The 25,545-nt window shown below is 37.3% G+C and overlaps 1 protein-coding gene across 2 annotated transcripts in view; it reads right to left on the bottom strand.

Annotated features, from left to right (window-relative positions):
- The window catches only part of LOC143029856 (uncharacterized), a 454,511-nt gene that overhangs the window by 61,583 nt on the left and 367,383 nt on the right, over nt 1–25,545 (bottom strand). For both annotated transcript variants that reach the window (XM_076192967.1, XM_076192968.1), the window contains exon 8: nt 14,615–14,745. In XM_076192967.1, coding sequence (XP_076049082.1) covers nt 14,615–14,745 — 131 coding nt within the window. The remainder of the gene's footprint in view (nt 1–14,614; nt 14,746–25,545) is intronic.

The raw sequence follows: 25,545 nt of genomic DNA, 5'->3' as shown, positions 1-25,545 counted from the left end.
GGTTGCGAGAGGCCATAAGTCCTACACTAGGCAGTTCCATGTCCCTCCCCACCTGTCATCCCCATCCATGAAGCTATCTAATCTCCTCTTAAAAAAAAACAAATGTTTCAGTGCTCACTGCAATGTTTACTTTGGTTCCCTGACATTTGCTCACAAGACAAAAGATCACACCCATAATGGTAAAATTGACAAAAACTCACAAGTCAAGCTCACACCCTTAATGAAAAATACAAAAACCCACTTTCTAGATATTTCAAACACCAAATATATATTACACAAACAGGATATCATATCTCTCTAAATTGTTGTTATCATATTTTCCAAACAAATTGTGTACCTCGATTTACATCTTCGGTGTTTTGAACGAAAACATCTAAAATTGTGTTATACATTAAGTCTATGGTCTTTGAGCAACTGATACATAATGAAATTACATAATTCAATAAAAATCTTGGTGGTCGGAATTAAAAAACGTATGGTACGATCAAAATTATTAGTCTTAAATTATATCATCTGGAGAGACTTTATTATTGGCAAATATGAAATTTATAAATGACACATAGGAATTAAATTAGTACGATGAAAGTGGAAAAGAAAATGACAAGATTGTCTGGAAAAGAATTGTTAGCTCCTCGTCCAAGGCCAGGAAACAAATATTAGGATCGAAGATTGAAGATAGACTAAAATTGAACGCATACTAAAATTGAAAATAGAATAAAGTTCGCAAGACGAGACCTTGCATGTAGGGCCGATTGTTCCCCCGATAATGTTCGTTTGCATATTAATATCAGCTATAATCAGATATACAATAATTCCACCAGTATTGCTCAACTGCCAATTACGAGACATTAATATCGGTCATTCCCGATGACACGCGAGAACAATATTACCCAAATCAGTTCAATAGGTATATGCAGCAACTTCTTGTAGCCTTTTCGTAATCTTCAATAAAAAGGAAGTATCAGTACATATACATGCTCACGCGCAGTCATACGACGCACGCACGCACGCACGCACGCACATGTACATACACATGTACGATTAATTGCGCTAATGTGACTGTACCTGGCGTTCTGCGCCCGTGATGTGGTTTGCAAGATCTACGATTTAGATAGGTTATTGAAATTCTGATGAGTGTTTCCCAACAGCACACAACGGTTAAACGAATACATAGATTAATGAATACCCACGCACAGATTATATTATATATATATATATATATATATATATATATATATATATATATATATATATATATATATATATATATATATACAGTATATATATATATATATATATATATACAGTATATATATATATTAATATATGTATATATATATATACATATATATATATATATATATATATTTGTACAACATTGAATGGGTCCCAGTGATTAGAGATATATTTTCAACAACCACAATGCACTTTAATTCTAAGCTATCAAGGCCGACATGCAGAAATTGAAATGTGGTACTGCCAAGGACTCGAACCCCAGCATCCTCATGACAAGTTCGGTAGTGACTTCCCAACTAGGCTATCAAGATATCTCTCTCTTGATAGCCTAGTTGGTAAGTCACTATCGCACTACCTCTCTCTTGATAGCCTAGTTGGTAAGTCACTATCTCACTCCCTCTCTCTTGATAGCCTAGTTGGTAAGTCACTATCGCACTTGTCATGAGGATGCTGGGGTTCGAGTCCTTGGCAGTACCACATTTCAATTTCTGCATGTCGGCCTTGATGGCTTAGAATTAAAGTGTATTGTGGTTGTTAACATATATATATATATATATATATATATATATATACATATATATATATATATATGTATACACACACACACACACACACACACACACACACACACACATATATATATATATATATATATATATATATGTATATATACATATATTTACAATATATATGAAGTAAGTGAGAGTAGGAAACACAGGAGCTCTAGTCTGGATTTATTCCTGACTAGTTTCTCAAGTTTGCTTTCTCAAAGGAAAAAGCATACCTGCGAAACTAGTCAGGAATAAACTCAAGACCAAGACTCCTGTGTTTCCTACTCCACTTACGTCAACCTGTCAGAATGTCTCAACATATATACATATATATATATATATATATATATATATATATATATATATGGGCTCGGGTCTTGTGTAAAACAGGAATTGGGGTCGCAGATTAGTGATCTCTACTATCCTCGGGAATAAAAAAGATTCTGGGATATAAGACTTAAAGCCTCAGTGCCTGAGAGGGTTAAGGCACTTTACGGTTATCTTACTAATAGCTGAGCAGTTGGTTCGAGTCCTACATGCGATTGTCATAAAAATTGTCATATATATATATATATATATATATATATATATATATATATATATATATATATGTATATATATATGCTCCCTTGCTTTATGATTACTAATCTCTGTATTCTCACAATGCAAAAATGCAGTAATGTGGTTTATTTACATTAAGAATAGTGCAAGGCCATTGTAGGAAGACCTAATACATTCTACAATATGATTGTAAGATTGTTCTTGAAAAATAATGATAATGGAAGCCTTGTATAATTAATGTGTTTCATTTACATTAAATTTTCTAAAAGGTCACTGCAGGGAGATCTAATACATTTCACAGCATAAATATAAGTCATTTCTGGAGAAATTATAATAATGGAAGACTTATATAGGCTGCCTTATGATAAAATGTTATTTCTCTTAATATAAGTTCCAGAAATGAGGCCACAGTTATCACACATAATGATGGATCTTACTGCAGAGTTAGGATATTATCTGCAAGAAGTCGAAGGCTAGTAAATCATTTAGACAGCCAGCTCATTCTGCAGTGCAGGATCTGTGTTTTCTTCAGGAAGGAAAATGATTAGGCTTCGTAATGCAAATGTTAATGGCATGGCGTTTTCAACCTTCCACCTAATATGCAACATTCATTCCTTTATTTTGCCTGGCTGTTTCATTCACCACTGTGTCATTCCAGCGGTAGGTAGGTTTTATTTGTCTTTTGTCATTATTAATTCCAGGTTATTCTATTCATATCCTTAAGAGTTCTTCAATGGTGAAAATGTTAATTACAAGGTACCCATTTTATACTCTTACTGTTACAATCAATCTAGTGAAATCCCACATGGAATAACTGTTGCACATTTTATTGAGTTAATTTTTTAATTACTTTAACAGGTTCCTTACGTTCAAGTCACTCAGCACACCTGTGATTGGGAACCAGTTTCCATTTAGAAAAACAATGCTGATTCTGCTGTCCCTCTGGTTTTCTGTCCTTATTATATCTCCCCTAAACTACTTCTAAGATTAGACATCAACTAGTAATACGCTCTGATCTAGTAGCTCCTTCCAAGATTCTTGATCTGATTTCCAACGGATGAAAACCCTAACTAGCAGAACTGGAAGCGTTCCTCGGTGCGTTCCTAAGTGCGCTCCCAAACTATTAAAGCAATATAGGTGCCGGTATAGTGTGTGGCCTACCTTTTGGATGATGGCCTATGAATTTTTTCTTTGGTATAGTAAGTGGCCTATCGAACTTCTATTTCCGTATAAACTCCTTCTCTTAAGATTTAATACTATGGGAACGCTAACCGCGGCCAAACTAAAGCGGAACGCGCCTAGGAACGCACCGAGGAACGCGCCCAACTCTGCTAACTAGTCACACTCCGGCGCAGATTTGTACACTGCATTGTAGAATAATTTTAACACTCAAACTTTTAAGAATAATTTTAACACTCAAACTTTTAAGAATTATACGAGTTTTATGTCGAACTATATTTCTCCTAATTCCAGCAAAATAGATATGCAAGATTACACCAAGTGCTTAAGAACCTCTGAAAATTCTTTGATAGGTTCTTGGTTTAGAACTATTCCAATATCATATCCAACAATATGGAATGGTCGACTAGTACAATATTATTTGCTTTTGATTCTAATCTAAAGAAAATATACGATTGATTACATTAATTCAGAGCGAGCTAATCATTGGAAATAGAGCTCCATGTAACTAGAGTTGATAAAAAAAAAAAACAGATTTATCGATAGTGGATGGGACAGTCTCTTCAATTAATTATCTGATGATAAGAGACAAATTAATGAAAACTCAGCATGTTTCTCTTGATTAATTCTTCTGCAAATCTGTTTGTTAGAATACGAGTGTACTGGTGACGGGATTACAAACAATGGTTAATCTAAACGATTCCTGCAGAAAATGGCCCAAATTCATTCAACAATCTCTCATGTATCAATTTGTTGGTAAAAGGAGAAACAAACAAAAGAGGCACACGCTCACGGAAATTTGCATTAAAAAAAAATGCAAACAAACACAAATCTGCATGCCGACGAAATCTGCATATCCATACAAAATCTGCAAAAGTGGAAGTCGGGGTCCGTTCCAGCTTCCAGTTAGTCCTCTCACGTACACATCTCGATGAGACACCGATATTCACCCCTTTCACCCTCACACACACACACACGCACACTCACACACACACACACACACACACACACACACACACACACACACACACACACACACACACACGACTCGGTGGCGCGGTTGGTAGAGTCCCAGACTGTCAGTACGGCGGTGCTGGCGGTACCTGGTTCGAATCCTGCCCAGGGCTGAAATTATTTCAGTATCGCTGCGCTTCGGGTCGTTACTCCGACTCACGTGGGCGGGGAGTTGGGTGTGTGTGTGTGTATTCACTTGGTCTTTGGATCACGTGTTGGACTTGTGATCGACAGCTATTTCCCTCCTGGAAGAGAGCTCAGAGCTCGTAGGTCCGATCTATGGGTAATGCTATGACCTTGCACACACACACACCCCCAACCCCCCGCCCACGAGAGTTGGAGTAACACCCCTCAGCGCTGCGATACTGATATTATTTCAGCCCCGGGCGAGGGTCGAACCCGGACCTCCGTAGTGGCAGGCCAGAGCTCTAACCACAACGCCATGAGAGGTGTGTGTGTGTGTGTGTGTGTGTGTGTGTGTGTGTGTGTGTGTGTGTGTGTGTGTGTGTGTGTGTGTGTGTGTGTGTGTAAGGTCATAGCATTAACCATAGATCGGTCATACGAGCTCTGAGCTCTCTTCCGGGAGGGAAATAGCTGTCGATCACGAGTCCAACCCGTGATCCAAAGACCAAGGTCAATCACACACACAAAACTCGTGGCACACTTGGTAGAGTTCCTGGCTGCTACTACGGTGGTCCGGGTTCGAATCCCGCCCAGGGATGAAATAATTTCAGTATCGCAGCGCTGCGGGGTGTTACTCCAACTCTTGTGTGCGTTTAAGGTTACAGCATTACCCATAGATCGGTCATATGAGCTCTGAGCTCTCTTCCGGGAGGGAAATAGCTGTCGATCACGAGTCCAACACGTGGTCCAAAAGACCATGGTGGTGAATACATACATACATACATACATACATACATACATACATATACACACACACACACACACACACGCACGCACGCACACACAACTCGTGGCGCAGTTGGTAGAGTTCCTGGCTGCTACTACGGTGGTCCGGGTTCAAATCCCGCCCAGGGCTGAAATAATTTCAGTACCGTTGCGCTGCAGGGTGTTACTCCAACTCTCGTGGGCGGGGAGTTGGTGGTATGTGTGCGTGTAAGGTCACAGTATAGATCGGTCATATACGAGCTCTGAGCTCTCTTCCGGAGGGAAATGGTTGTCGATCACAAGTCCAACACGTGATCCAAGACCATGGTGAATCTCTCTCTCTCTCTCACACACACACACACACACACACACACACACACACACACACAAACACACGCACACATATACATGAAAACACACACATTAAACGTGGAGAAGAATTTATGTTCTCACACAAGCAGCGCAGACATACATAAACGTACATTAAACACATCAGGGAAACATTTATGCCTATAACCGTGCATGGAGGTATGTGTCAACTAGGTTTGAGTTCCATACTAGCATGCTAACAGTCCCCTATTGTCAACATTATCATGTAATTTCTACAAACATCTCTGATATTGTATCTTCAGACATAAACACGACCAAGAGCGACGTATTCATAGACAATAGCATCAACAACAGCCCCCAACATCAAAACCAACACACTGAGAGAATGGTGTCTCTCCCACGTACGCATTATGGAATAACAGGGTATATAATGTTACTTCGAATCGAGCAAAACCACAACCCATTGCTCCAGTGGATACCACGGTCATGCCTGGGGCCATGCAAGGCCACCTTTCATATTCAGCCTTCCACCCCACCTCGTCAATCTCTACCATCACCGCCACTCCACCTCTCGCACTCCATCTCTCGCTAACAGCCTCGTCCAACACGGCCAGGGAAGCTGCAGGGACGTCGTGGCCAGAGGGGAAGCGGTTCGATATTTTTTTTTCCCAATCTTTTGTTATCGGGAGATTGATATAGCAACGCAAAGAATGAAGAAAGACGAATTGTGTATCCAAGCATGGAAGACGAGATTGTGCGCATATAGAAGTAATAACAAAGATTAAGTAAAAATGTTGAATAAGAAAATATCAAGAAAGATATAAAGTCTATTAATTCTCAGTGAATAAAGAACGATCATCAAATGAGCCAGCACTGGTGCCTTATATATAAAGAAGTTCAATACAAACCAGTGAAACACACACACACACACACACACACACACACACACACACACACACACACACACACACACACACACACACACACACACATATTATATATATATATATATTGTATATGTATATATATATATATTATATATATATATATATATATATATATATATATATATGCACATGTATGTGTGTATGTACATATACCCAAGCAATAAGTGGGAATGCATTATGAACGAACTCGCAAACATGCACAGCATAGAAACACTCACACACAGGCACGGCATCCTGGTGTAGTGGTTGGCGCCGGTGATCTGAGAAGGAAGGTTTTACAATACTGCTATTTTTGTCTCCCTTGAATAAGGGTAGGGATGTGTGGTGTTTGGAAGGTCGCGCTATTACCCATAGATCGGACTGTATGAGCTCTGAGCTATCATCCAGGGTGTAATAACTATTAGTCACGAGTCCAGCATGATCCTTTTTCATGGTAAATCTCTATCCTTCTCTCTTTCTCTCTCTCTCTCTCTCTATTTCTCTCTCTCTTTCTCTCTCTCTTTCTCTCTCTCTCTCTCTCTCTCTGTCTCTCTTTCTCTCTCTCTAAAACATACAAACACACACACATATAAACTTGAATAGCATTTGCAACTGGTGACAAAGCTTGCAAGTCATTAGTGGAAACGTGTCACCAGTGCATGTGACACAGGAAGGGCTGGAATGTAAAAGCTACATTGAGATACTTATGGTGGTGTTCTTAAAAAAAAAAGAAAAAAAAAAGAAAAAAAAATCCATGTATATAAATCTTATAAAAAATCCTTAGAAGGGAAAGATTTACATAAGGATTTTTTTTTAAGAATACCATCGTAAGAATCTTACGGTAGTATTCTTAAAAAGATCTTTCCTTGATATAAAACTTTCCCTTCCAAGAATTTACATAAGATTTATATAAGGATTTTTTTTTAAGAATACCATCGTTAGTTGAGGATATAATGAAAGATTTTATAATTACCTATTATTTTCCACTAATTTATAAATATGCTATAGGATACTGGTGATTATAAAAGCTCATATTATTCGGTGTGAGGAAAATACTTTTGAACAGTTTTCTGAATCTACAATATTTTTTAATCTTATGAGGAAAAGGCGGAAATTTTAGGATTGTCAAAAACTGGAGGAAGAGGAACTAAGTATATGATTAAGCTGTATTATCATATAAAAATACATTCAAAGGAGAAAATACAAGTAATACATTGATCTCGTGGACCCAAAATCAGATTTTAGAATGTAGCAAAGATAATGAAAAAGAAACTCATATACTTCGAAAAAAAAAGGATAAATTATGCATATCTGGAATAATAGACAAGAAGTGACTGAAATATGTAACTTTTCGAAACATAATTAAGAATGGCGAAAAAAAGTAAATTGCTACACCATGATTAAAAATTCTGTTCTTTAAACCACAAGCAGAAAATTTACAGATAAGCACAAAATAAATCTTATAGAATTAAAGAAGCAAACACCAATGCATAAATCAGCATAAAAACAATTTAAAAATCTTTCATTTTGAATAACAACAAAACATTCAGATTTCCGAGGACTCAAAGTAACATAATTCACTTGTCATAGCCATTTGTACACGATTTAAACACAGTTGTCCAAGGATCGATTCTAGTCTCTTAGAATAGGAGGCCGAGTGAGTTACAGCATAATGTCTGTCTTTAATGTGATTATGCCTGTTACGACTGTGGAGTCTCCAACGATGGAGACACATTTCAAACGGGGAATGATTTGCATATGTTATTACATGGACATGTATGCCTGTTCATCTTACCGTGGTTACCGGAGTTAAACTCACCAGCAACGAGGTCAGTGGGAATGTCATCAGAATCTCAGAGATAATAATATCTATCTATGATAAAGGGTTTACTAACATGTGCAAAAGTCATTTCAGCATCTTTGATGTCAGGATTATTAAGGATTGTCTATTCAACGACTTTTTATGTAATATACGTTCATGGTATATGTTAATAAGCATATGTGCGTATGTATGTACATATATATCGGTATCTATATGTACATGGACATGTATATGTTTACGCATATGTATAATCGTATATGTGTATATATATATATATATATATATATATATATATATATATATATATATGTGTGTGTGTGTGTGTGTGTGTGTGTGTGTGTGTGTGTGTGTGTGTGTGTGTGTGTGTGTGTGTATTTACCTAGTTGTATTTTACGGGAAGGGGAGCTATGCTCGTGGTGTCCCGTCTTCATATCTCATTTTATCTAAACTGTATTGTTTTTGCACACACCACTTTCTCATCTAACTTGTTCCAAATGTCTATTACTCTGTGAGGAAAGCTGTTCTTTTTCATATCTCTTCTATAGCTGTCTTTCTTGATTTTCTTTCCGTGTCCTCTTGTATTTCTATCATCCCATTTTATTAGATCCTCTCTATCAATAATTTCTATGCCTTTCATGATTCTGTAAATAGCTATCAAATCTCCTCTCTCTCTTCTTTGCTCTAGTGTCTGTAGCTCAAGTTTTGCTAGTCTCTCTTCATATGATAGTTTTGAGAGTGTTGGTGCCAATTTTGTAATTGCTCTTTGTATTCTTTCAAGTTTTGTTATACATTTTTTTGTACTTGGTGACCACATCGTTGCTGCATATTCCAATCTTGGTCTTATCAAAGTGATTAGTATTTTCTTCACCATTTCTTCATCCAGGTATGTAAATGCTACTTTGATTGTTCTTATTAAACAATAAGTTTATCCAAAAATCTGGTTTATATGTTTCTCAGGTGACATATTATTCATAATAATGACTCCCAGGTCCTTCTCATTTTCAACTTTTTTATTCCTTCTTCTCCGAATTTATATGATCCTATTTTTTTTTTTTTTTTTTGCTTTTTCCAAATTCCATTATACTACACTTCTTAGTATTGAACTCCATCTCCCACTTCCTACTCCATTCCTATACTTTATTGAGATCACTCTGTAGTGACTCGCAATCTTCTTCCGTGTTTACTTTTTTAATAGTTTTGCATCATCTGCAAAGAAGCTCATATAACTTTCAATTTCTTCATCCATATCATTAATATATATAGCAAACATTATTGGGGCCAGAACTGTTCCTTGTGGAACACCACTTATTAGTTCATCCCAATTTGAGTGTTTGTCTCTTATCACTACTCTCATTTTTCTTTCTTGCAAAAAGTCTTCCAACCATTTAAGTAGTTTGCCCTGTATTCCTCCTTCAGTTTCTAATTTCTTAAGCAACTTCTTATGTGGTACTTTGTCAAAAGCTTTTTTTAGGTCTAGAAATGCACAATCAGCCCATCCATCTCTTTCTTGTATTATATTAGCCTTGAATAGAAACATATTAAATTAGTGACGCATGATCGTCCTTGTCTTAATCCAAATTGCATTGGATTTAGCAAGTTTTTTTTTCCAAATACTTTACCCATCTACTTTTGACAATTCTTTCACAAATTTTTGCTATTGTACTTGTTAGAGAGACTGGTCTATAGTTGTTAGGGTCTTCTTTATTTCCCCCTTTATATATAGGTACTATATTTGCTTTTTTCCAATCTTTTGGAACTTTTCCTTCTTTCAAGGAAGTGTTTATTATGCTATGTATTTTGTCTGCCATTTCATTCTTGCATTCTTTCAAAATCCAGTTTGGTATTTCATCTGGTCCATGCAATTTTCTGACATCAAGATTACTCAAGTGTTTCATTATTTCATTCTTTGTTACTTCTATTTCTTTCATAGGGGGGACTTTCTCTTCCCATTCAATCTCTCCAGGTTGTATGTTCTCCCTTGTAAATACTGATTTAAAATGCTTGTTCATAATTTCTGCCATTTCTATTTCCTCTGTGTATTCAACTCCTCCTTGTCTTAATTTCTCTAAATCTTGTTTGTTTTTCAGTTTGATGTTTACAAATCTGTAAAATAGTTTGGTTGATCTTTACATTTTTCAATGACATCTTTTTCATATTCTATCTTTTTCTCTCTGCACACTTGTACATATTCATTTCTATAACAAGTATATATTTTCCATTTTTCAGGTCTTTTGTCTTTTTTCCATTTGTTCCAGGTTGTATCTCTTTTGTCTTTTAACTCCCTATAACTTTTGTTGTACCAGCACTTTACATATTCTTTTTCTTATTTTTGTCTTGGGACATATTTTCCACTCCTTTTTTATACATTTTTGTCAAAATATTCAATTTCTCTTCCACTGTTGTTTCTTCTTTGTATATTCTTTCCCAGTTTTCTTTTTGAAAGAATTCTCTTATTTTATCAAAATTTGTTTTTTCATACATCATTATTCCTTTTCTATATTGTTCATTTCTTTTCATGTATTTTTCCTCGTTTAGTTCCAGTTCATATGTGGTCACTTTTACTTATTGGTGTCTTATATTTAATCTTTTCCACTATTTTAGGTTCAGATGTGATTATTAGGTCTAGTCTCGATGGTTCTTTTTCATTTCTATACCTAGTGTTCTCTTGTATCCATTGTGTCATTGTATGGTCAATAATCATCTCGAGTAGAACATTTCCCCATGAGTCGTCTCCACCCTTTACTGTCATCTCTTCAAGTAGACTTCTTTGCAATTAAAGTCGCCCATCATAACTATTCTTCCTCCATCTTCCATTATCTTATTTAATGTTAACCTTGTGTCTTCTAACATACTCTTATGTTCACTCTCTTCCCACGAGGCTGTTTTAGGAGGCACATAATTTATCAAAAACTTTCTGCTCTTCTTATCTCTGTCTTCCACTTCGATCATAATCATCTCTACTGTATTCTTTCCATATGTGATACTCCTCACAGTTATATCTTTCTTAGTCAGGAACACAACTCCACTCCCTTGTTTTGTCTCTCTGTTTCTAATCCAATAATTATATGCATCATATCCTACACTGTTGGGTGGTAGTGGACCTTTTAATTTTGTCTCTACAATTCCCATTATGTCCGGTTCTTTTTCCTTCAGATATTAATTCAGTTCATTCAATCCTGTTATAAATCCATCTATATTTGTGTAAGACACTCTTAATTTTCTGCTACTTCCATTGTATTTTCTGTTTCCCTTTTGTTTTTCTCTGGTATGGTCCATCTCCTCACTTTCATATTCACTACTCTCCAATAGAATTTCTCTTTTTCTGTCTCTGTTCTGTTCTCGTTTTTTCCCTTACCTTCTTGTCTTTTCATTTTTTCCTCCTCTCTTTCCTCTCTATTCATTTCTCTTTTTATCCTTACCTTTTTATATTGTTCACTAGTTTGCTAGTTTGCTAGTTTCCCTGATTTTGCTAAGATATTCTCTGCTGTCGTTTGTGATCTGAATTTAATCTTAATTGGTCTGGTCTTATCTGTACTATATTTTCCGAGACTATACATCTCTTCAAATTGTTTCATGATTTCAGGTTCATCTTCCTTAATTAATTCTAGTAAACTGCTTACTTTTTCTTTTTCCTCTTTAATTCTTGTGGTTCTATTAAGATCATACTTCTCTTCCATTCCTAATATAATGATATATTTCTTTTTATCTGCTAAGTCTCTTACTATATTCTCCTTCTGTCTCATCACTTTAATAACTGAGTCTTCAGTTTGTTCTTTCATTTGCTGTTTAATTATGTCAGTAAATGCAACTTTACTGTTTTCTTGGATTTTTTTTTCAACCCTGTGCTTCTTTTGCTATAGACTCTTTATTCTCTTTGTTCTTCTTTAATTCCTCATTCTCATCTTTTACTTCTTTAATTGTCTTTTTAATTCTTCCATTTCTTTAGTTAGGTTTTTGTTCACCTTCTCTAATTCTTCCAATTTGTCAACTCTCTGCGCAATCTCTGCCATCTTACCGAACCTACTCTCCCAATGTTCGGTAATTTTCTCAAGTTTTTCCTCTAGTCTTGCTAATAGGGGGAGGTTGGTATCCCGTCCTCCCTCATTAAATCCCTGGAAATTATCATCCTCACCTTCCATTGTGCTGCTCTTATCTATATTTCTAATCTTTGCATTTTTGTTAGTCCCTTCATCACTAAATTGACGTTTGTTTATATGACGTCTGCCTTCCTGGGCCAAGTCCTCTCCTTCCTCACTTCCTTCCATTTCCCTCATTAATCCCTCCCCTTCTCCTTTTTCCTCACCTTCCCACTATACCACGAGCTTTCCCCTTTCATGTGAATACAATAAGGTACTTCCTTGATGTTGAGATCCACGAACATTTCACTTTTTCTTCGGAAATCCAATCTTCGCCGTCCATCCGACGAATGTGTGTGTGTGTGTGTGTGTGTGTGTGTGTGTGTGTGTGTGTGTGTGTGTGTGTGTGTGTTTGTGTGTGTATGTGTGTATGTACGTATGTATGTATGAATGTATACATGAGACCTAGAGAATGAGAGAGAGAGAGAGAGAGAGAGAGAGAGAGAGAGAGAGAGAGAGAGAGAGAGAGAGAGAGAGAGAGAGAGAGAGAAAGGTAGACAGACAGACATTCCAAATTATGTTAAAAGTATGTACGCATATGTGTCTAATGAATTGTTCTTCCAGATTTTCTTATGGCTAACTTGTCCAATGTTTGAAAAACATGTCCTTTTACAATATTAGAGACGCGCTTACTGATTGAGTAGGAATTTTTGTCTTTCTCTTCTGTTGTTGTGTAATCACAGTTGGGATGATATTTTCCTCCTTATGTTTCCAACCTTAATTAACTACTAATCTTTATGTAGTTCTGTCAACTGCTATGTGTTACAGTTACATATTTTGTGAAGTTTCCCTTCGCCCCTTGCCTTGGGATAGTTTGTCGTATTGAAGTTATTTCGGAGGGAGACCAGACAGAAGGTGGAGAGACGAGATCGAGAAGTTTGCAGGAGTGCCGTGGCAGAGGTTGGCGCGGTCGTGTGAATCATGGAATGCTATGAAGGAGACCTTTGTTCAGCAGTGGACTCGGGATGGCTGATTTGATTGATTGATTGAATGATTGATTGAATTGCTTTGGGGTACAAATGTCATCTTTCGTAGCTCATGCCTCACAAGCTCCGCAGTCTCCATTTACCAATAACGGTAGTCATGCTTGAAGGCTTTACTTGCTTTAGTATTCTAATATTGATTCTTTTGACCTGGTATCTGATGTCTAGGACGTTTTTGGAGACATTATACACGGCAGATACTTTCTTTTGCTGCTTTGGATGCAGTCGACGCTTCTGATCCGTAAAGAAGCTTTATCAAAAGGAATGCTTCGTAGATCTTCACGTTTTTTTTTTGTATATGCTTTGTTGTTCCTTTCCTATCTCAGTTTATCAAAAAAGATTGCTGCCTTCTTTATCGGTATATATGTCTGTCTGCATTTGTGTGTGCGTGAATGCGTGTGCAGTATGTGTGTGTGATTGTGTGTGTATACATATGTATGTGTACATACACGTACACACACACACACACATATGTATATGTACATACACGTACACACATACACACGCACACACATATATATTATATATGTATATACATACATACATACATACATATATATATATATATATATATATATATATATAATGTGTTTGAGTGTGCGTGTGTGTGTGTGTGTGTGTGTGTGTGTGTGTGTGTGTGTGTGTGTGTGTGCATGTTTCATGGTTTAGGGAGTGAACATGTGGTTGTAAGTATAAGACGCTGGTCTGCTTGTATGTATGCATGTATGTATGTATTTATGCTAGTACTAGTGTTAGTGTAGAGCCATATGTATGTATACTTATATATGTATGATGTGTTCTTTGTCCTTGGTAGATGGGTTAGCTCACGTCGTGTGCGTGATTTTGCATAAATCAGATCAACGAGTCTCCTCCTGTTTTCAGATATTTATTTTTGGGAACATCTGAATTTACATTAGTTTCTCCCCACCCTTTCTGGTCTATGTTCCTCCTCCGACTCTTTCCATTACGCTCTTGTGCTTTGTCTTACCTCGTGCAGAAAGGATAGAGTGTGTGGTTCGGGGTTTGCGTCGACGTGACAGGTGAGGTACAAATCACTGCCTTCCTTTACCACTGGGCTTTTGAGCTGCTTCCCAACACGCAGAGTCACACTTGGAGGATCTGTGAAAGAGAAGTGGTTTATTGTTTAATGCACAGTTGTGTAAGTGGAGAAGGTGGTAAGGAAACTCGAGTCGAACCAGGAACACTAATGTAACCTAACGTTTCGACTTACGTCTGAAGAGGACGTAAGTCGAAACGTTAGATCATATTAGTGTTCTTGGTTCAACCTGAGTTTCCTTACCAGAGTGAAGAAATAAGTCGAAACGTTAGATTACATTAGTGTTCTTGGTTCAACCTGAGTTTCCTTACCAGAATAAAGAAGACGTAAGTCGAAACGTTAGATTACATTAGTTTTCCTGGTTCAACCTGAGTTTCCTTACCAGAGTGAAGAAGACGTAAGCCGAAACGTTAGATTACATTAGTTTTCCTGGTTCAACCTGAGTTTCCTTACCACCTTTTCCATTTATTTGTTGCTCCTTCAAACAACAGCTGCGTAAGTAGAAAAGGTGGTAAGGAAACTCGGGTTGAACCAGGAACACTAATGTAATCTAACGTTTCGACTTACGTCTGAAGAGGACGTAAGTCGAAACGTTAGGTTATATTAGTGTTTCAGGTTCAACCTGAGTTTCCCTACCACCTTTTTCACTCATTTGTCACTTCTTCAAAACGACAGTTAGTAAACTGGTTCAAAGCCTGGATCCTCAAGTTAAGGTAAACTAAACTACGACATATGAGGAAATTTGGTCTTCACTGTAAGGAGAACGAAGACAAGAGCAAGGTGTGTAAACATAGTTAATTACATAAAAACATAAGAACATAAGAAAGAAGGAGTCTGAAAGAGACCATAAGGCCTACACTATACAGTTCCATGTCCATTACCACCAATCATAGCCATCTATAAAGTTATCTAACCTACTCTTAAAACAATCAATTGTTTCAGCGCTCACTACATGGTTACTAAGTTTATTCCATTCGTTATCCTCTCTATTGGTAAACCAGTTCTTACCTATTTCATTCTTAAATCTAAATTTGCCCAATTCAAATCTATTACTGCAAATGATGCTCTGCTGTCTTGATATGATGACCTTGTCTGTATCACCTCGATCCATTTGAAGTTATAACGGCTATTATAATCTCAGATTCTTATAACTGTTCAGGGTGGAAAAAGTCGACTGCAGTTCATGTCATATGATAATTTCTATGAGGAGAAAAATGTCAGATTACAGAAATGGTACCCAATTTACCAAGGGATATTTTTGCTTACATTTTATGTCCTATATTTCAGAGGTCAGTATTTGATGTCATGTTTATTTTCGTCAAATTTAATTTTCATAAATAAATTATTTATACTCTTAACATCCATGTCAAATGTGACATTTTGAGCTAAAAAGTCAGGATCGATTTACTGAACTGCTACGTTGCAAATTGACACATTGGTAATGGCAAGTGATAAATGGGAAAATATATAAATAAACAAGTAAACAAATAAGCAAATAAATAAACTAATAGATAAAAACCATAGCTGAATAAATATATAAATAAACATAATCAAATATATGATCAAAGAAGCAGATATACAAATAACTAATAAACAAACAGATAAATAAGTGAATAATAGATAAATGAAGAATTAAATATATAAGTAAATAAATAAATGAATTAATACATCAAAAAGTAAATGAATGTATAAATAAATATAGACACAAATAAATTTATTTACCTATTTATGAATAATTACACAAATGAATAGATAAATAAATGGATAATCAAATAATGAAAAAACTGATATGCCTAAATCTAAACGAGTTGAAGATGTATCACTCAAAATTGATCTATCTATATATATATATATATATATATATATATACATATATATATATATATATATATATATATGTATATATATATATATATATATATATATATATATATATATATATATATATATGTATATATATTTAAGAATATTTCAAGAGTTTGAAATTTCTCATACATACATACATACATACATATACCAAGGCTTCTTCCCCCTTACCAGGGGGGTAGCCAAAAGGGACAAGGCACAAAAACATTCCCACCCATTTCATCCCCGAAAACACTCCACACCCCTCCACCCTCCCTCCCATCTTAGCACCTCCCAGATGACGGGTCATCCCTGCACCCTGTCTACTGCCCTGGGTCAGAAGCAGTGTCGCAGGACACAGCACATCCACAGCAAGGCCGCTTCATTAAATCGGCGACCCCCCTCTCCGTCCCCCAATATAAAGGAGAGGACGGGGAGAAATCCCTTCGGGCTGCGTCAAAAAATTTTGCTCACACACACTACCTCACCCCCATTCCCCCGTCCAATCCACCTCATGCATCACAACATTTTCCATATACAACCATTCTCCATTCACCCCTGTCTTCTGTCCTCTCCCGTCCTTCCTCAACCGACATTCCCCTCTTCCCCAAAGCCCCCTTCACCCCATCCATCCATCTCATCCTAGGACGTCCCCATCCTAATACTCTTTCATCCACCCTATCTCCCAGCTCCCTTTCCACCCCTGTTCTCCTCCTCACTTCCTCATTTCTCACTCTATCTAGCCTAGTAACCCCCATCATACTTCTCAGACACTTCATCTCAAACACATTCAAGTTCCTTCTCTCTTCCTCTCTCATTTTCCATGTTTCTGCTCCATACAGTGCTGTTGGCACAATCACTCCTTCATACAGTCTCCTCTTAGCATCCATTCCCAGATTCCTATTCCTCATTACACTTTTTAAACCACCAAGGCATTTACTCGCTTCTCTCAATCTACATTCTACCTCCACCTTCACTCCACCCTTTCCTGCCACATTTGCACCCAAATATCTAAAACTATCCACTTCCTTCAGTTGCTCTCCCTTAATGCTCACTTCCAGATTACTGCCACTGTCACCCCTTGTACATCTCATCACCTTACTTTTACCCACATTTATCTTCAGCTTTCTTCTATCACACACTCTCCCAAACTCTGTCACCAGCTTCCTCAATCCCTCCTCCGATCCTGCCACAAGCGCAGTGTCGTCCGCAAACAACAGCTGGCTCACCTCCCACTTTTCTCCATTTTCCTTAACCATCTCCAATCCCTGACCCACTACCCTTGCATTCACCTCTCGCACCACCCCATCCATGTATAAGTTGAACAGCCAGGGTGACATAACGCATCCCTAACGAAGTCCCACCTTTATCTCAAACCACTCACTCTCTCCATTTCTAATCCTGACACAAGCTCTACTACTCTCATAAAAACTCTTGACAGCTCCCAGAAGCTTTCCTCCTATCCCGTATATCCGCATAACCTCCCACAGTGCCTTTCTGTCTACCCTGTCGTAAGCCTTTTTCCAGATCCATAAAGGCCCAGAAAACATCCTTCCCCTTACCTATAGCTTTCTCACATATCTGTCTTACCACAAAAACCTGATCTACACAACCTCTACCTGTCCTAAACCCACACTGTTCCTCACCAATTACTCCCTCTGTTCCTCTCCTAATCCTCTCAATCAAGATCCTCCCATAAGCCTTCTCAACTACACTTAACAAGCTAATCCCTCTGAAACTACTACATTCACACTTGTCCCCCTTTCCCTTGTAAAGTGGAACTATACACGCACTCCTCCAGTCCTCTGGTACTCTACCTTCTCTCCAGCAAACATTAAATAACCTCACCAACCAGTCCACCATTACTATACCTCCTTTTTTAAGACATTCTGCATGGCATCCATCCAGACCAGGTGCCTTACCTGGTTTCATCATCTTGACTGCTGCCTTCACTTCATCCTTCCTTATTTCTCCTCCATTTTCCTCACTCATCGCTCTCATTTTCTTAGCATTTCCCACTGCAGCTATCTTTCCCTCCCTATCCTCCTTCACATTAAGCAACTCCCTAAAATATTCTGCCCATCTTCCCCTTACTGCCTTCTCCTCCATTATCATCTCTCCATCTGCACCTTTTACCTTTTCTTACCCACTTGATTCGCCTCCTCTTCCTCTTAATTTCTTTCCAAAACATCTTTTTATTACTTTCAAAATTTTCTGTCATACTCTTACCCCATTTTACATCTGCTCTCCTCTTTGCCTACTTTACCTTTTTCTTTACTTCTCTTTTCTTTTCCCTGTACGTCTCATATGACTCCCTCGTCCTACTTTGTAACCAATCTGTGAAAGCTCGCTTCTTCTTATAACTCAATGTTGAGTTATAAGAACGAGTGTGTGTCTGATATGATGGGACATATCATTACATGGTCTGGTAAATGACAAATGATGTCATTTAGGATACTGGGGTTACACACCGCATTGGTAAAGCGATGGGGAGAAGAGTGATATGCAGTATAAGTCTGGGGTAGCGTCTTTCAAATTGGGGTTTATAAACCCTTGGGAATCAAGAGTTTCACAAGCGGGACAACAAAATTGGTGTAGTCGCTGGGTGCCTGACATTTTCATTCAGTGGTGAACGGGTATGTGGGAAATTAAAGAACAGCATGTCTTTTAAAATGGGATTTATGAACCCCTGGGATTCAAGAGTGGGGGCAACAAACATGGGGTAGTCACTGGGAGTCTGACCTTTTCCTTCACTGTTGAACGGGTCTCAGGGAAATTAATCTAAAAAAAAAAAAAAAAAAAAAAAAAAAAAAAAAAAAAAAAAAAAAAAAAAAAAAAAAAACAGAACATGTACCCCGACCTGGCTGGGGTACCGATCAGTAAAAACAACTTTCCAACTTTCAATCAGGGTCCGTCCCCTGAAATGAATAAAATTACTTTTACTTACTCAGAACGTACAAGTACATCACCGTGCTGAGAGGGTTAATGGACAGTAGTACATAAGTATGGGTCTTGTGGGAAAACTGGCCGAGGATTGGTGTATGTTGGTTGCTCTACGGAGCGTTGGGGAGGAACAAAGAGGGGAACTGGAATGGATGTTTGGTGAGAGTTTTTAAATAATATGTCTCCCTGTATTTGTACGCGGGTTAGAAATAGCTTTAGGAATGTCATAAATATATTACTATCTGGGGACTGGGGTGAATATTTTGCTCACGCAACGCAATTTTCTGATTTAGTTGAATTTAACACTTTTCTTTTTTTGAGTTACGATGAGTCCTGAGTAGGTTACATCGAAGTTCTGATTATACAACTAAGATGATTAGATCCTATCTGTGATGTGAGTGACGGTGCTGAGAAGAAAGGTTGGTGATCCTTAATTGCGGAAAGTGTGGCAATGCGCAAGTGTATCTGTCTGATGCAAAGGATTACAAAGGATTACAAAGGCGGAGCATGCCGACAGGAGACCTTTTGATCCATATCTAGGTCGGATGCGAAAAAAAAATCATATCAATAATAAAACAATAAATAAAAACTATAATAATGTAAATAACAAATAAAATACATAAATAAATGCATAAATAAAATACATGAATAAATGCACATCTAATCTACGACCGAGAGAGAACAGACTGCCCGCTCATTAGGAGTCAGGTCGAGCGAACAACGTGGACACTTAGTTTTAGCAAGTTGGGAATTAACCATTCGCTACACGTTTTAACGAATTTGAGTAATTTTTTAAATCTTTGTTTTGGATAACGCAAGACTATTTTAGTCTGTTTTGAGCAGCTCGCATTGGTTGTAAATGTATGAAGAAATGACGCCACCTGATGATGTTCCTTCATCCACGTTGTGCTCATATGGGAAGGGGTTGGAAGGAAGGATTTCTAGTAATAGCGCTTGTTGGCATGTAAGTAATAACAGACAATCTCATTCCACTTACAAGAATCTCTATGTGATGATATGGTTTAACGTCACATACTCTTCGCATCGGAAGGCTAGGACGATGCCCCCTACAGAGGACTTTGTATTGTGAAATTTAATGAACCATGCCCTTGGTTTAACTTCGCCGGTGGCAGGATTCGAACCGCCATCACCTCGACCTTCGCCGCAAGTAACGACGCCCTAACCCGCTCTGCCAGCGAATCGATACGAAGGAACGCAATGTGATCTGGTGGCATAATCTTAAACGTGCTCGTCTCACATTTGTTTAAGTGTGGGTTTGAATCCCGCACTCCTCTCCGATTCCCGGCAATGACTGTCACCTGTCCTAATAGTCCAAGCGCATATGGTAAAGGTGACGGCTTCGGCCGCAGGTACGCTACTTCTGGAGTGGGCTCTTCACCTTTACCATTTGTAAGACATCTGAGACATCATGAGTTCTCTGTTGGTCTAAACCAGTGGTTCTCAACCTTTTCTGGCTTGAGGCACCCTTGCCAAGCCTTTCGGAAGTCCCCGGCACCCTTATCAGAAAATCTAAATTCTAGTTTGTCAGTATTTTGTTGATTCAACATCAGTGTAACAAAAATTATCCCTGGATATGAAAATATTTATCTTTACACTGATGCTGCTTTAATGAATAAAAATGGATGACAATACAGAAATATAATTGTGACTAATTTTTGCCCTGAATTTTGGCGGCACACCGATTGAGAATCATTGGCCTTAGCCAAGGATATTTGTTAATGTAAACGAGATAACAAGGCTTATGGGACCGTGGTAGCTAATGAGGATCGACAGAGCGTTGTCCCTAGAAGCGACAACCCAACGGGAGTCGGTTCGAACCTCATACCAACGAGTGGTGGCTGTAAGAAGATCCGAGTTCGATTCCCGACCTTCAAACTAACTTTATTTCTATCCCATAATAAAGTGGGGATTTAATACATAAAATACCAGAATATTTGGTTTATCTACAAGAAGACATTCCACAAGGTGCAATAAATCAGTCATAAAATACTTTTTTTTATATTTTTGTATTTAAGTGTATCAAGAACTGCCTCTTTTTTCAAACATTGAGAAAAGTAGAAAATGAAAGATTTAATGAATGGCATCTCTCGGTTTCGACTGTAAGTGTAAGAATATAATTTGTTGATTACTCGCCTCTTTAGGATGTGCTTATTCAGTTTCGTTGGTTTAATATTTCACTCGTGCAGGAAGAGTTAAAACGAAATTTAACTGGAAAAAACAACAATTCGGAAAAATATGAGACAACAAAATGCAGCGACTCAGAGTATTCCGAAGTGATTTGTATAGTGTTGTTTGATTACTGTTGTGGGGGACTTTCGATTGTCAATGATGTAATAAATTTGTAACATTTTGATGAATGGAGATTTCTCCTAACATTTAATATTTTCTGGTGTCAGAACATTTCTTCTTTTTAGAATTAAAAAAGAGGTAATAAAATAAATTAAGAAAACAAGTTATGTCGACCATTATATACTAGTGAGTCCTAGATGATGTAAAAAAAAAAAAAAAAAAAAAAAAAAAGTCACGTAGAGGGAATGACAATGAGATGCCTGACGACTATTTACGAAACATGACAAAACAAAGAACGCCGAGGTACGTAAATGGGCTGGATAAAGTCGGATCTGGCAGAGAAGAGCAAGCCAACCTGAGATAGTTTGAACATGCTATGAGAGGTGAGCTTATATATTCACGCAAGATGAACGAACAATTGGTGCCGAAAACAAAACCAAAGAGTAAACTAAGAAAACGGCAAGACAACGAATCTATGAGATGAGGAACAAGCGAAACTCTGTGTGGGTTATACAGTGAGTTGGAGAAGACTGTACACACTAAGGAAACGATTCGTTCCAAGAAATGGGTGCAGTGTGATGAGGTGCATTCTCCATGTGGCCCAAGCGGGAAGGATTGACAGGGATGTGTGTGAAGGGAGTGAGTGAAAGGGGTGAGAGGCTTCTCTCGCATAGCGGATGACCGTATAGATAAAAAAAAAAAAAAAAAAAAAAAAAAAAAAAAAAATTATATATTATATATATACATATATTATACATATATATATATATATATATACTGTATATATGTATGTATATACATATATATATATATAATAATGATAACAACAACAACAACAACAACAACAACAATAATAATAATAATAATTATAGTAATGATAATAATAATAATAATGAAGTAAAGAAATAAACAAATAAATGATAAATAAAAATAAAGATAAAAATAAATAGATAAATTGAATAAACAATAATTATAAAAATAAATAAATACAAATAATAAAATAAGAAATAAAAACTTATTCTGACTGCAAACTGGCAATTTTATTCAGCTGAAGCAAAACAGCATAGAAGCCAAGGAAATAAGTATTAATCTTGAATAACTATTTGCCGTCTATGTTCGAGTCTTAGTGCTGTTCTAATTGTACCAGACATTTTTATCCAGCTAAACAGAATCCTAGTGACACCACGTGGTTACTAGAGTACTATACAACATGTTAATAGAGTGTAAAATAATATTTCATTCCAACAAAGTTCACTATAATGTCAAATTATCCTTTAACGAACTAATCTTTTGGTCTACCTCTTCCTGTATTCTTTCGGCAAAACGTGAACATGACAATATAAGTTTGCAAATATTTACACTGGTGAAGTCTCTTTCGCAGAATCTTTCACACGATTCGGTGGCGCGGTTGGTAGAGTCTCAGACTGTCAGCACGGGGGTGACGGCGGTACCTGGTTCGAATCCTGCCCAGGGCTGAAATTATTTCAGTATCGCTGCGCTTCGAGTCGTTACTCCAACTCTCGTGGGCGGGGAGTTGGGGGTGTGTGCGCGTGTAAGGTCATAGCATTACCCATAGATCGGTCATACGAACTCTGAGCTCTCTTCCGGGAGGGAAATAGCTGTCGGTCACGAGTCCAACACGTGATCCAAAAGACCAAGGTGAATACATGACAACGTAAAGCTCTCGAATGATTAAATTCATTTTGAATTATTTCTCGAAAACAAGTTCTGTTGATGCTGCTTATATACTGAATCTCATCATTGCGGATTGTTTGTAAATCCCACGCGAAGTGAACTACGCGGGATGTATTTATGAATTTATTTTGAATTATTTCTCGAAAACAAGTTCCGTTGATGTTGTTTGTATACTGAATCTCATCACCGCGGATTGTTCGTCAACCCCACGCGAAAAGAACTGCACGGGAAGTATTTATGAATTTACCTTCCTGATGTACTCCCCGTTCGCATGTTTCCAAACATACGTCAACACGAGACTCGCTTTCACACGTCACGATGTACATACGTTGTTACCTACATTACTGACTTGTCAGTCGCTCCCATTACGTATAAATGAGTTGTGTTTTTTTTTTTTTTTTTTTGTTTTTTTTTGTTTTTTAGGGATGAGTAATGTGCTTGTTATGTTTGTTCCGTGTTAAATATAGATTTTGTTTATACATTTATTCCTTGCACACAAGAGCCTTGTTAGTCACGTAGACACATACACGGACACTCCCTTCATACGTGCGCGCGCACACACACACACACATACACACACACACATACACACATAAATACAATTGCGGGTCACTACGAGCATAGCTCTTCTTCCGCAAAATACAACTAGGTGAATACACACACACAAACACACACACACATACACACACACACACACACACACACACACACACACACACACACACACACACACACACACACACACACACACCTGTTCCACCTTCGGTATAGGTGCCAATGATCACAACCCTATGCCTTTGCCAGATATCAATTTGTTTTACATAAAAGACTTCCGGCCAAAGGACATTTGTAAGAACATGAAAGCGATGTAAATTACCATCGCATTGAAATTAACATACATTTGGCCCGGAATTAACACACAAATACGTAAGGACACTTCTGTTTTAAAGTGCCTTTAGTCACGACAGGCGAGCGAGAAAAAAGAAAAAAGAAAAGAAAGACAAACTTGTATATTTATCATTCAGGAATCTAATGAGTATTTAATTAGTTAATTACACACAGACAGGGAAAAAAATCAGTTCCACCCAAGCTACGCTCTCTAATCCCGGAAAAATCTGTGCCAATGGAGTTTAAATCAATATTCGTTTCCATTTTGATGGAAAAATTGTCGTCACATTTTTCCGAATGCAGTGTACTGTATGGTCTGACTCGACGCGATATATTTGACTGCTAATGTGTGAAGTCTCAATCCGTCTCTGCCGCGGGGTTTTTACGAAACTGAATAAAATCGATTGGTAGACGAATTCAGAGACATATTACCATATAGAATTTTTTTTTTGTCTGCAATGACTAGAGCTTAATGAAGATAAAGTGACAGATAGGTATCTTTTTGTCAGCAATGAGCAGGGTTTAATAAAAAGATAAAGTGCCATATAGAATTTTTTTTTTTTTTTGCCAGCAATGACAAGCGCTCAATTAAATGACAACGTGCCAGATAGGTATGTTATAATCAACAATGACCAGCGCTTCTATCCTTGGGGACAATATCCCACTGAAGAGGTCGAGTCGTATGGGTAGTCAAGGAGAGTTAAAAGGCAGTAGAACGGAAGAATAATGGGAGTTGATTTTTTTTTTATTAATTAATTAATTTATTTATTTTTCATTAAAGGCTCTTGCATCGCAGTGGAATACGGAGTGAATATAGTTTCTAAAATGTGGACTTCATAATACTTATACAGTCAAACCCCAATTAGACGAACGAGACATACTACAACCAACCAGAGTAATTAGGAAAATGCCATCCTGTACGTTAAGGAAATACAACAGTTTCTACTTTTTGATATGTGCCAACTTTTCAACAATATGCAAAGAAATAACATAAGAATTAAACAAGACGAAAATGTAGTAGCACATTTAGTAAAAAAAATCTAAATAACCCACTGTCGGAGAAACAAAACAAAAGAAACAGACGAACTGTATATTTCGACCACCACTGTGGTCCTCTTCAGCAGATGAAGAGGACTACAGTAGTGGTCGAAATATACAGTTCGTCTGTTTCGTTTGCTTTG

Source organism: Oratosquilla oratoria, chromosome 11 (assembly GCF_046742065.1).
Source record: "Oratosquilla oratoria isolate Oo_2021 chromosome 11, ASM4674206v1, whole genome shotgun sequence".
Classification (NCBI taxonomy): Eukaryota; Metazoa; Arthropoda; class Malacostraca; order Stomatopoda; family Squillidae; genus Oratosquilla; species Oratosquilla oratoria.
The sequence above is the reverse complement of the archived record's forward strand: the minus strand, read 5'-3'. Positions and strand labels throughout refer to the sequence as shown.